The sequence below is a fragment of the Mastigoproctus giganteus genome, chromosome 3 (genome assembly GCF_048544385.1).
Source record: "Mastigoproctus giganteus isolate SK-2022 chromosome 3, ASM4854438v1, whole genome shotgun sequence".
Lineage (NCBI taxonomy): Eukaryota > Metazoa > Arthropoda > Arachnida > Uropygi > Thelyphonidae > Mastigoproctus > Mastigoproctus giganteus.
This window is the reverse complement of record NC_143577.1, coordinates 173868510-173882760: the sequence shown is the minus strand read 5'-3', so window position 1 is coordinate 173882760 and position 14251 is coordinate 173868510. Positions and strand designations below refer to the sequence as shown.

The 14251-nt window shown below is 37.7% G+C and overlaps 1 protein-coding gene across 1 annotated transcript in view; it reads right to left on the bottom strand.

The window, feature by feature from the left end:
* The window catches only part of LOC150088419 (mediator of RNA polymerase II transcription subunit 6-like), a 66340-nt gene that overhangs the window by 38988 nt on the left and 13101 nt on the right, over positions 1 to 14251 (bottom strand). Inside the window, exon 4 of the mRNA XM_090370768.1 lies at positions 1277 to 1359. Within this exon, the coding sequence (XP_090226894.1) occupies positions 1277 to 1359 (83 nt within the window). The remainder of the gene's footprint in view (positions 1 to 1276; positions 1360 to 14251) is intronic.

Here is a 14251-nt window from a genome sequence, read left to right as displayed (position 1 = left end):
TAAATATAAAAAACAACAGTGGACCCAACACCGAACCCTGTGGGACTACACTAATAACATTAGTCTACGAAGAGCAGCACCCACTGATTACCACCTCTGTCTTCTCCCACTCAACAACCATCCTTTTATCCACTGTAGCAACTTACCCTTAATACCATTCTGCTCCAATGTGTACAGTAGTCTTCCATGCGCAATAGTGTCAAAAGCTTTCCTGAAATCCAAGTATATGATATCAAAATTATTTTTTGCATCCAGTTCCTTTGTAACCACATCATAATAATTTGATGTGACTGCATCATAGTATCCAATCAAATTTGTCAGACAAGACTTTCCCTTAACAAACCCATGCTGTGTCTGAATTATTGCTGCAGTCTTGTCAAGTGTTTTGCAACAGACAATATCTTTTCTGCTAGTTTTCCAGCCATATCATTAAAGCACTTTTCTTTGACAGTAGATTGAGTTGCACAGATAAGGTGGTTGAAGAGTGCATATGACTCAAAAGTACCTTGCACGCCCAGAACATGAGATTAAAACATACTATAAAACCAATTTTAAAATTTTTTAAATATATTTAAACATTTAAAATCACTAAAGGTAACACAACTGTTACTTTCATGTAATGCATATAATTTTATGAATGTGTATTACTCACTGTATCACACAATTTTTTTTTCAGTCTTGCATCCTTTTTGTAATCCTTTTTTAATTAATTTCAATTAGTTTAAAAAAATAAATAAATATATTATTTGCTCTTGCACAAATTATAATGTCAAAATCAAGAATAAAATTATAGAGTGAACAGTTTTAAATTATTTCTTGCCTTTATTCACTGTTACTTTCATGTAATGCATATAATTTTATGAATGTGTATTACTCACTGTATCACACAATTTTTTTTTTCAGTCTTGCATCCTTTTTGTAATCCTTTTTTAATTAATTTCAATTAGTTTAAAAAAATAAATAAATATATTATTTTCTCTTGCACAAATTATAATGTCAAAATCAAGAATAAAATTATAGAGTGAACAGTTTTAAATTATTTCTTGCCTTTATTCCAAGCATATAATGGAATGGTAGAGAAAGGCCACCATGAACCTGCTTGCGTTATTTTTTTGTGGGTCTACTAGAGGAAAGCAAGTGCTAAAATATATGTTTAAAGAAAATGTATAACAAAAATTTCCTATACAGTAATATACTGTTCAGGAAACATTTAAGTTAAAAAAAATACTCAAATAACTGTTGAATTTTAATTCATACAAAAGTATAATAGGAATACCATTCGTGAATTTATAACAGAGTTCAAATCCGGAGCTTGGTACACTATCCCTGCCAAAATGTAGTAATCTGCAAGAGGAGTAACTGAAAATAGAAAATTTGACATTTTTAATAACATAAAAGTTAGACATCTATTTAAACTATTCAAGTATTTAGAAATGCTTACAAAGAAAGAAGAATATTGTTAATTATTTAATCAGCTAAAAATGTCAATTTGGATTGAGAGATCAACTTCAAGTTACTGAAGCCACATTTTTAATGAAAAGTAATTCATTTTTTTTTTTTTTTTTATGAGCAAACACAAAATGCACTAGTTTCATACAAGCAGACTACAAGTTGTCTTTAATATGCAATATAAATTACTGGATAGCTCTTTTTTAAATAACGAAATGCTACATGGGAAAGAGCTTCTTCTGATGACTTACCTTAACCTTTCAGGAGTAAATTCCCTGAGTAGCAAGTTTCTTAAGAAATTTTGAAAATTCATTAAAAATGAAAATTTTGTACATAAATATTTTTTAAATACCAATCTGCTCTTATTTTAACTTTGTTTTCCAGGCTAGAGTAAAATTATCAAATATCAAATCAGATTTTCTTTTAAAAAAAAAGAGCTCGAATAATTGTAAAAAATCATAAAAAACTCATTACTTCTATTTATTTATATAATATTGCTATATCTATTTGTCTTCTCACTGGTTTGATTTCATGACCTTCCATATCCAAATTCCAGAAAATTTCAGCATTTGTAAACTAAACTGAACAAAAGTGGCTGACAAGAAAGATCTCCTCCTCCAATTTAAAAATTTAAAAGCTATTTTTATACTGTCGTATATATATATATAAACTACTCATCCACTTATTGATAACATGGAAAACAGTATTATTGAAAAGATTTCAAGATAATTTGTGTTTAAATAATAACTCTTTTTTTAATAAAAATTACAAACATGAAAGGTATTAGAACTTTTAATAATCAATACTATGCATGGATTGAAGGTAAAGAAAACAGAAGATACTAGTTAATAACAGTAGAATTTCTGTTAAATGATATCAGAATTTCTTGTTGAATTTCTGTAGATTGAAATTTTTGGGGTTATTACAGAGTACAGAAATAGAAGTGATAAATGTGGAAGAAGAAAAGTTTGTTCTTGAGTTTCAAGTTGGACAATGAATGGATGTTGGCTGATTGCAGCAGATGCCTGGACTGGTTTGGAAGTGAGTAGGGGAATTACAGATACAAATTCAAAAGAACAGGATCTGTGGAAGTATCTACAGAAAACCAGTGTGGCAGAAACTGAATGTAACAGAAACCAAAAATAACAAATGTGGCAGAAAATTAATGTCTATGGGGGGGGGAGAGAGAGAAAGAGAGAGCAGAGATATTTTGCAAGATATGGTGATTAATTCACCTGAATTCCTTCCTTTGAACAGTCTGAAAGCTTGAGAGAGGTTTAAGGGACTCCACTCCAGACATCCAAATGATATCCCAAGGAAGGGAAGATTTGAGAACGTTAGATTTATACAAATTGAATAGCTGTTTGGCAGAAAAGTAACGCAAAGGAATAAGAAGAAAACACGGTTTTTTTTTTTTTTTTTTTTGATAGAGGAAGCAGTATTTTTGATGTGCTTTTTCCAAGAGACATTAGAAGTCAGAATAATTCCTAAAAGTGATATACAATCATATTAAGAAATATAAATGTTATCAAAAATGAGAATAGTAGCAGTAGATCCTATTTCTATGAGAAATAAAGGAGTATGTTTTAGAAGGACTGAAATTAACTAAGTTTTCTTTGTTCCATTGAAAGATTACTTGGAGATTGGATTTTAAGGAATTGGTGATAATATTCAAGAAGTATTACAAAGCATCAGCCAAAAAAAAAAAAAAAAAGAATAGGATTTCCAATCAGTGGAAGGAAACTATTAATAAACAAGACAGAAAGAGTGCAAAACAGAATTGAATCTTGGAGAATACTAGCAACAGCAGCAGCAGTGGAGAAGTTATGACAGAAGAACAGAAAGAACTAGGCACCCAAAAAAAAAAAAAAAAAGGTGGCTATAAGAGGAGTGTTTGAAAAGTGGCCTAAGTATGAAAGGTTTATTTGAGGTGTGTAGTAACATGTTACTTTTCAACATAGTAACATACTCTTTGGAGTCAATACTTCCAGAAACATATCTTGCATCTTCATGATAAAATAGCCAAGTATACATCTATGCTTGTCTGTCTTTCGCATCAATCCTGGGGTATTAACCATCATATCTTCGTCTTTTGTACAAAGTGGTGTTTGTTCCGATTTGTACCTATGGCGCTGCCGCTTGGTTTTAGTATATTAAGATTGCCATCCAATAGAAACTCTCTCTATCCAAAGACGTATGCTCTTATTGATGAGTCGTACCTTTCGCACTGTCTCGACAGCTGCGCTCCAGGTTTTAAACGGTTGCCTACCTCTGAATCTCCAAATCACTTATCGAGATTTTTGTCATAACTTCACCACTAAAAAGTCAACTTTTTAGACTTCACTGTTAATATCCACTGTGATCCTAAAACTGAAAAAACTTGTTGCTGGAACCACCTGGTTCAACTCTGGCAAGATTGGTGGTTTTCTTCTTCAAAAGGTATGGTCACAAGAAAGTTTATTCCATCTGTGTCCTTTGCCTTACAAAAGTCTATTCTAAAATGGCTCAGTCCAAGTCTCTGCACTCTTTTTCTTCTAACTGGTCATGGTTCCCTTTGTGCTAAACTTGCTATGTTTAACCTGTCTAATTCTCCCCTCTGTAACTGTGGCAGCCCAGAAGACTGGCAGCATGTTCTTTCACCTGTCTATATTACTTGGATCTTCGTCAGCCTCTGTCTGTTCTGTGTCAACCATTCTCCCCAGGCAATGAGTCTTCTCTCTTGGACTCCAAAGAAAAATTTTATCTTCTGCAAGGTTTTGCACATAAAGCCTTTGCCAGACGTGGACAAATCATCAGTAGTGTCCCAATTTCAGGAACTACTCCTATTCCAGCTCTACCTCCAGTCCAGACCAGCATCTCTATCATCGCCATCTCGTGATACCACCACCACCACCATCGTCGCTACCACCATTTTTTTTAGCTCAAGTACCATCTTTACCACCATTTTCGACTTGGACAGTTGGTTAACAAACGTGTATGACGCCGAGTGACATCACTGTGCCTTCTTGACTTCTATTTCCTGCTAACCTCAGGTTGGTCCTGAGGCGGGGTCATCTGCTGGCACCACCTTACACTGGTGCATGATGATTTTTTTTTTAATTTTATTATTATTATTTATTTTATTTTTTTCCATTTTATAAACTTATTTTTATCTTTATTTTTACAGAATTTTATTTTTTGACTTATTTTTATCTTTAATTTTTCTGATTTTTTTAAAATTTACTGTTACATTTAATTTTATTTGCTCATATTTTGAATGATTTCGGCATTCAATAAGTGACATTTGAGGTTTGCTATAGTTTGTGCTCAGCCTTCTCGCGGTGTAGACGGGTATCAGGATGCACCACCCTGGTGCTTGTTGCTTCCTGATAGCAAAGCGGCCAGAAACAACTAAACAGCATAACAAACACATACATGGCACAAACATAGCATTACACACATTTCTGGCCTTTCTACAGAGTTTTTGTAACATCACAGTGTACCACTGCGGAGTTGAACTAGCGTTTGGGAGACACCTTACGTAAGATACTATACACATCTACATGTCTTTGGAGTCAATACACTTTTTTCCCCAATGCTACAATATACTGATTCCAGCTGCAAAAAAAGCTTTCCCTTGGGCCTCTACGAATGTATCCACTGTTGCAATAATAACGTCGCTGTCGGTAGGAAAATGGATGCCAGCCAGAAGGAATCGACTTGGCTTTTTTTTGGAGGGGGGAAGCATTGTACTGCTCCTTTGTCTCCAGCTAAAAGCAATGTACCCACCCACCCACATCTTACTCATGGTCACAAACCTTGCTAAGAAATTCGCTGGATCTGTTTTAAAACGCTGCAACTGTTCACTTGACAACTCTTGTGCATTTTTGATCTGCTTTGGGACCCATCGTGCTAACATCTTTTTCATAGTGAAAACCTTTATCATTATGTGGTACACACATTCAGCTGAAATGCTGGCAATGTACTGAACTTCACTCATCAATCACTCATCACCAGATCATGCACAAGGTCAACAACTTCTGAAGTGATGGACATTGCAAGTTTTGCATAGTGTGGGTCATCCTCCAGGCTGTTCCTTCCTCATTTAAATTCTATTGACACTTCTTAACAATGGAATAGGAAAGGGCATCCTCCCACAATGTTGTAACCATATCCTCACAAACCGCCTTTAGTATTAGTCCCTTTTCTTCCAAATACTGAATTACTGCACCGTGACTGATTTTGTCTATCTTTCCTCATTCATGCAACTTTGTTGACTTCAGGACCTATAATTAAAAAAAGAAAAAAAAACAAAAGACATTACTGAAACTGCATGGAACTTGGTGGGTTACTATTTGAAGTGTTATATATTAAGTACAGAAAATTTTCAACATCACACAATTAGCCTTTCATACTCAGACCGCAAACTTTTCAAATGCCCCTCATATATAAGATGGGAGCTTGTTTAGAAGACCTTTATGGCAAACACGGTCAAAAGCTTTGGAACTGTGAAGAGCAACTGCTTGAGTTTCATAGAGCTTTCCCACCAAATCTGTCCAAAGATGAATAACATAAGTCAATACATCACCAGTAGATCAACACTGACTGAATCCATATTGTGACTGCTAATCAAATGGAAGGTTTCAAGATAGTTTAAGAGTTGGCAGTTGATGGATTTCTACATTACTTTGAAAAAGAGTAGAGTAAGTACAATGGGATGATAATTAGGAGTATTTGTTAGCCTTTTTAGAAACTAGCTGGATATAAACAAATTTTGATGAAGAATAAAATAAAGGAGGAGCTCAGGAATGCAGGTTTTTGGAAAGTGAGAAAATGCCACCAGAGTCCTGGAGCTTTCCCAGCACCACGACTGTTCAGAATTTTTCTAACATCCTTCTGTTCTGTCGGAAGACTATGGAAGGCATCGAGTGGAGTGTAATGATTATGGTAGGAAGTGGTTTACAAAGATCATCAATACAAAAGTTAGTAGAAAAGTGCGATGCTAGTAAGTCAGCTTTATCTTCAGATGGGGATGTAACAGAACCATCAGGTTATACTGGAATTGGAAATATAGATGGATGGAAATTTCAACCAATAGCTTTGGTAAGAGACCAGAAGTTTAGACTATCTTTTGAACAAGATGTTCAAAATCGAGTTTGGATTGATTAATAGTTCTTTTACAGATGTTTCAAGCTTTAGTAGTGACAGAAAATAAAGCTGGAAATTTGGATACAAGCCAATTGTGATGAGTGACGTTTTTCTTAAGCAGCTTCAGAACATTTATTGGAAAAATCAAAGTTTACTTGAAGGATAATATTCAGGGCAGAAAATGGAATAAAGAATTTCATCTCTACAAGAAGAATTTCGCTGACATGATCCGAACAAATATCAACACTGGAAGATTTAAAACAGTAATCCAACTGTGGAAAATGGAGTATAAATCATGCAGATCATACTATTTTGCATTCTTGTAATGCTAAATGATATGCAGCTGAGAACTGTTACAACAGGGGGAGAGGTTCCATTGGAGAAAAGACCACGCCCAAGTTATGATCAGGTAGCTCAAGAACCACTAACACTGATTTCTATCGATGAGAAAAAACTCAAGAAAGTTAGGAGAGAAGATCCAAAATTAGTAAATCTTAGAGATGGAACATCCAAGTGGACATACGCATAAGTACCACCTTTGAAGTGAAAGAAATTGTAGAGTGAATAATTAAAGATGAGCAAAACTGAGAGAAAATGAGATAAACTGAGATCAGCAGTAGGTGGGGCAACCAATAACTGGGATTCCGTCAGAAAAAGTAGTAGTAGTAGTAGTGGCATGTGATGCAAGAAAGCAAGTGTACGAGCTTATACAGCATCAGCCAAAAAAAAAAAAAAATAAATTACAAAACAATTCCCTCTAAATGTTTGTCCAGTTCCTCCTTAAATTTATTTAACCTATCAACGTCCACAATGACAGATGGCAGTTTGTTCCAGCAATTAACCACCCGCTGGCTAAAGGCAAATTTCCACACACCTATTCTACATCTGTCCTTCCTCAATTTCAATTTATGTCCCCTTAGGTTCGTAATCTGAACAAGTGGAAGAATCCCATCAGAATTCAGCGTACTTGACCCATTCAAGGCCTTATACACCTTATACATCTCAATCAGATCACCTCACAGGTGCCTAGTCTCCAGCTGCTGCAATTTGGAGAACTTAAGCCTCTCCTGGTAAGAGGATCCATTCGTTCCCCTCACCAATCTTGTTGCCCTTCTCTGTACGCACTCAAGCAAATCTACATCCTTATTAAAATGAGGCCTCCAGACCTGCACGCAGTACTCAAGGCATGGCCTGACCATTGCCTTATACAGAAGGACAATCACCTCCTTTTCCCTGCTAGCAAAATTCCTGTATATCATTGACAACACCCCATGACCTGTCCTGGCAGCCTGTCTGCATTGCTCAGAAAACTTCATATCTGACTGCACAATTACTCCCAGGTCTTTTTCATTTTTTACCACTTAAATGTAGTACCACACAGTTGGTACGTTTCCCTGGGGTTACTTCTACCCATATGCAATACTTTGCATTTGTCAATGTTAAACTTCAGATGCCACTTCTCAGCTCATCTGCCCAAATTTTCTAGTTCCTGTAGCAGTAGCACACTGCCATTACTGTCATTAACAACCAACCTTTGCCAACCTTTGTATCATCTGCAAAGTTCAACATTAAGCCTGATATATCTTCATCAATATCACAGATAAATATACAAAACAACAATGGACCAAACACCAAACCCTGTGGGACTCCACTAATAACATTAGTCCACGAAGAGCAGCACCCATTGATTACCACCCTCTGTCTTCTCCCACTCCACCATCCTTTTATCCATTGTAGCAACTTACCCTTAATACCATTCTTCTCCAATTTGTACAGTAGTCTTCCATGCACAACAGTGTCAAAAGATTTCCTGAAATCCAAGTATATGATATAAAAATTATTTTTTGCAACCCGTTCCTTTGTAACCACATCATAATATCCAATCAAATTCGTCAGACAAGACTTTCCCTTAACAAACCCATGCTGTGTCTGAATTATTGCTGCAGTCTTGTCTAGATGATCCGGCAATGCATCTTCAACCAGTGACTCCATTATTTTACAAGGGACAGAAGTTAAACTAACTGGTCTGTAATTACTTATGTCACCCTTCGATCCTCCTTTGTGAATTGGGGATACATTTGCACATCTCCAGTCCATGGGGACCTACCCTGAGTCCAAGGATGCTCTCATAATTATGGCTAAGGGTTTGCTTAATTGCTTTGCCACCTCCTTTAATATAACTGGATAGATCCCATCCACTCTAGGTGCCTTTCTTATGTTTAACTTCAACAATTTCTCCTCCACTTTGCTCTCGGTTATTACAAAATCACTAAGCACTCTGCTACAATTTGATAACCTTCTGTCATTTTCAATCCTTAATAATTCCTCACTTGTGAATGTAGATGCAAAACACTCATTCAGTTTGTTTGTTATCCAAGCAGGATCATCAACAGTCGAACCATCGATATCAAGTGGACCAATCAGATTCATCCCCTTCCTTTTAGAGTTTATATAAGTAAAGAAATCCTTGCTGTTTTTCTTTGCATCCTTTGCCAAATTTTTCTCGTAATCTGCCTTTGCCTGCTTAATCTGCTTTGTGACTTGATTACAGACTAGCTTATATCTGGCATAGGCTTCTGTGTCGCCTGATCATTGATATGCATCCCATGTATTTTCTTCTCTGCAACGGAGTCTCATTAGTTCATTTGACACAACCATTTAGGCCTAAACCTTGAACAATATTTCTTAATAGGTAGGAAACTTTTAGTAGCATCCACGATTAATTTCTTGAATGCTTCCCACTTAGAATTTGCTGTTGGTCCCACTGGTTTGGTTTGGTTTTTTTTTTAGGAGCAATGGGTCGGAAAACTGCTAGATTGGGGGGATATAAGGACTAATAGATTAATAGTAGCCACTGGCAGAGGTGAAAGTGATTCTTGCACTGCTTCTATTGGAATGAGCCGCAGCCTGGAAAATAAGAGGCAGGATATTTCAGAGACTGCTGGGAATCATTGGGGTACAAGTAAACACATGGGTTGTGTTAGGGTAGCTAAGAAAAAGAACAGGTGCATGTATACTTGCGTGTACACCAATGCTAGGAGTTTAGTAAATAAATTTGATGAATTTGAGGTATTGCTCAAAACATCAAAGGCAGATATTGTGGGGATTTCAGAGACGTGGTGTCAGACAGATATAAGGAATGCAGAACTGGAATTTGGGGAGTACAATGTCTACAGAAAGGATAGACAGGATAGGAAGGGAGGAGGGGTTATGCTATTAGTTAAAAAACACATAAAAATCCAAGGAAGTGAAGCCAGTCGACATCGCTGGACAGTGCAGTGTCGAGTCAGTTTGGTGTGACATAAGCATTGGGAGATCAAAATTGAGAGTAGGAGTGTGCTATAGGCCTAATGACTCTGATGAGTATAATAAGAAACTGTTCGGAGAAATAGAGTGGGCCAGTAAATCAGAGAGTCTTATAATGGGGGATTTTAATTTCCCAGATATTGACTGGAATTTGGGGGCTGGTCACTCACACACTAGCAAGGCTTTTCTGGATTTATTGGATGATTGTTTTCTACATCAGCACGTTCGGGAGGCAACTAGAGGGAGTAATACTCTTGATTTGATTAGCAGTAGTGATTCTTCATGCATTAAGAATCTGCAGATAAATGAACCACTAGGTGGCAGTGATCACAGTGTTCTGATGTGGGAGTTACTCAAAGAGGTAACTACCATTAGGGGTAAAGGGAAGGGGTATTGCTTTCGTAAAGGCGACTACAATGGACTGAGACAGTATTTAAATTCTATACAGTGGGATCAGCTGATGATATTGCCAACAGCAAATTCAAAATGGGAAGCATTCAAAGAACTTATCTTGGAAGCTACTAGGCTTTACATACCAACTAAGAAATATTGTTCAAGGTTTAGGCCTAAATGGATGTCAGATGAACTAATGAGGCATATGGCAGAGAAGAAAAATGCATGGGATACATACAAATTAACACGTGACACAGACGCCTATGATAGATACGAGTTGATCTGTAACCAAGTTACAAAGGAGGTTAGGCAGGCGAAGGCAGATTATGAGAGATCCTCGGCAAGGGATGCGAAGCAAAACAGCAAAGAGTTCTTTACTTATGTAAACTCTAGAAGGAAGAGGATGAATCAGATTGGTCCACTTGATATCGATGGGTCAACTGTTGATGACCCTGCTCAGGTAGCTAACAAACTAAATGAATATTTTGCATCGACATTCACACATGAGGAGTTATTCAGCAAGGGGAATGCCAGAGGTGTATTCAACTCTGGCAGTAAGCTAGAGAATTTTGTAATAACTGAGAGTAAAGTGGAGGAGAAATTGTTGAAGATAAACACAAGAAAGGCACCTGGGGTGGATGGGATCTATCCAGTTATATTAAAGGAGGCAGCAAAGGAAGTAAGCAAACCCTTAGCCATAATTATGAGAGCTTCCTTGGACTCAGGGGAGGTACCCATGGACTGGAGATGTGCAAATGTGACCCCAATTCACAAAGGAGGATCAAAGGCTGACACAAGTAATTATAGACCTGTGAGTTTAACTTCTGTTCCCGGAAAATTAATGCAGGCACTGGTTAAAGAAGCACTGCAGGATCATCTAGACAAGACTTCAGTTATAGCTCGGACACAGCATGGTTTTGTTAAGGGGAAGTCTTGCCTGACCAATTTGATTGGATACTATGATGCAGTCACAAAAGAACTGAATGCAGGGAATAACTTTGATATTATATACTTGGATCTTAGAAAGGCTTTTGATACTGTTGCACATGGAAGACTGCTGCACAAATTGGAGCAGTGTGGCATTGGAGGCAAATTGCTGCTATGGATAAAGGGGTGGTTGAGGGGGAGAAGACAGAGAGTGGTAATCAATGGACACTGCTCATCGTGGACTAATGTTATTAGTGGAGTCCCTCAGGGTTCAGTATTGGGTCCTTTATTGTTTTCTGTATTTATAAATGATATTGATGATGGTATATCAGGCTTAATGTCCAAGTTTGTAGACGATACGAAGGTTGGCAGGGTTGTCAAGGACACTACTGACACTATGCTGCTGCAACAGGATTTGGAAAGGTTGAGCAGATGGGCTTCGAGGTGGCAAATGAAGTTTAACATTGACAAATGTAAAGTACTACATATGGGAAACAGTAACCCCAGAGCAACGTAACAACTCTGTGGTACTACACTGACAGTGGTAGAGAATGAAAGGGACCTGGGGGTGGTTGTGCAGGCAGATATGAAGTTCTCTGAGCAGTGCAGACGGGCTGCAAGAGTAGCTCATGGTGTATTGTCAATGATATATAGGAATTTTTCTAGCAGGGATAAGGAGGTGATTATTCCCTTGTATAAGGCAATGGTCAGGCCACACCTAGAGTACTGTATACAGGCCTGGAGGCCTCATTTCAAGAAGGATGTAGAGCTGCTGGAACGAGTACAGAGAAGGGCAACAAGATTGGTGAATGGGACAAAGGGGTGCTCTTACGAAGAAAGGCTTAAGTTTTGCGAATTACAGTGTCTGGAAACTAGGCACCAGCGAGGTGATCTGATAGAGGTGTACAAAGCCTTCAATGGTTTGAGCATGCTCAATGCTGATGGGATTCTTCCTCTTGCTCAGAATAATCACCTGAGAGGGCATAAATTCAAATTGAGGAAAGACAGATGTAGGATAGATGTGCAGAAATTTGCCTTTAGCCAGCGGGTGATTGGTAGGTGGAACAGACTTCCATCCCTTGTCGTGGAAGTTGATAGCCTAAATAAGTTTAAGGCTCAGCTGGACAGGTATTTCGAACGAACAGTCGACTGGCTTCACTTCCTTGGATTTTATGTGTTTTTTAACTAATAGCATAACCCCTCCTCCCTTCCTCTTCTGTCTATCCTTTCTGTAGACATTTTACTCCCCAAATTCCAGTTCTGCATTCCTTATATCTGTGTGACACCACGTCTCTGAAATCCCCACAATATCTGCCTTTGATGTTTTGAGCAATACCTCAAATTCATCAAATTTATTTACTAAACTCCTAGCATTGGTGTACACGCAAGTATACATGCACCTGTTCTTTTTCTTAGCTACCCTAACACAACCCATGTGTTTACTTGTACCCCAATGATTCCCAGCAGTCTCTGAAATATCCTGCATCTTATTTTCCAGGCTGCGGCTGTAGAAGCAGTGCAAGAATCACTTTCACCTCTGCCAGTGGCTACTGTTAATCTATTAGTCCTTGTATCCCCCCCAATCTAGCAGTTTTCCGACCCACCTAACACTGCCTCGATAGCATCAGCAAACATTCTTGCACCCTTTCTATTTAAGTGTATCCCATCCCTGTAGAAGCAGTCTCTCCTGTTAACAAGTACAGACCAGGCTGAAAAAATTCTACCCCTTGAGCCCTGCACAATCTTTCCAGGGCCGAATTGATCGACAGGGCTCTCATCATATACTCCCTCCTATCGTGTCTGGGCAGAATTGCAGACACTTTCAAATTCAACCCTAATTCACGGCTTTTTTTCATCAGTGACCTGTACGTGCTAAGTAATTCCACTGGTCTCCTACTCTTAATGTCATTAGTGCCAACGTGTACAACTATATCACCTTTTGTGCCCTTAAAAGATGATATCCGCTCTACAACGTCATCAACCTTTGCCCCTGGCAGACATACCCTGGTCCTGTTCCACCTATCCTTTTTACAAAGCATGTTCCCCGTTTCCCTGACAATAGAGTCATCAACAACTACTAGTTCCTTTGGGACCAGCGCATTCTGCCTTGGGGGTTGCCGCTGTGTTGCGCGATGACCAAGTGCAAGCTCTGGCATTGGTGTGGGCAGCTGAGAGCTTGATGGGCCCCTCACTTGTAATCCTTCGAGGGCATCCACCCTGTCCTTCAAGCTCTCATATAGGCCCATAACAACGCTGAGTTGTCGCCTGATTTCCTGACACTCCTTGCATCGCACACATACAAAGACATCCCCCATGGCAGTATCATGTCCCATACCTGACTGCTCCGCAAACATCAAGAAAATAGTGCATCTTAAAAGGCTGTGATTCAGAGGACAACTGCCCCCCCTCAGTTCTCCCCTGGGCCACAGCATTCCCATTAGCTTGAGCCTTTTGCTTTGCTGCTCTGGTTTGAGTCATGATTTAGATTTACTTTCAATAAAATTTCAATTTCTGTACAAAATTAAATCCTAAACTTGTATCCAAACACAGTTATAACACTATATTTATGTTCCAGTAACGAGTGTTATCTACGAAATCTACTAAATATTTACGTTTCAGTAACTAGTGTTATCTACGAAATATTTATGTTTCAGTAACGAGTGTTATCTACGAAATCCCTTTATATAACTTTCGTATCAAGTTATGTATTAATTATTTATTTTTACTAATTATTTATGTTACGTAACCTAAGTGGTTATATGTATAGTTAAAAGTACAATTTAATTGCCAATGAAGTTCGACAAGATTAATAGATTTTACTGATTAATTTTCCCGTAACAATGGCGGCTATTTATGAACGGTAAACACGTGTATTTGATACCCTTTCCGATACTAAGTAATACCTACAAAATCTCTATCTAAGTTACTTTAAACTTAAGTACCGTAAATAGGAATATAAAGCTACTCTAGAAAATAAGTTAATATTTCAATTTAAACTAATAAAGCAGAAAATAAATCAGAAAAAACTTCTCTGTTCCAAGAGCAGCAG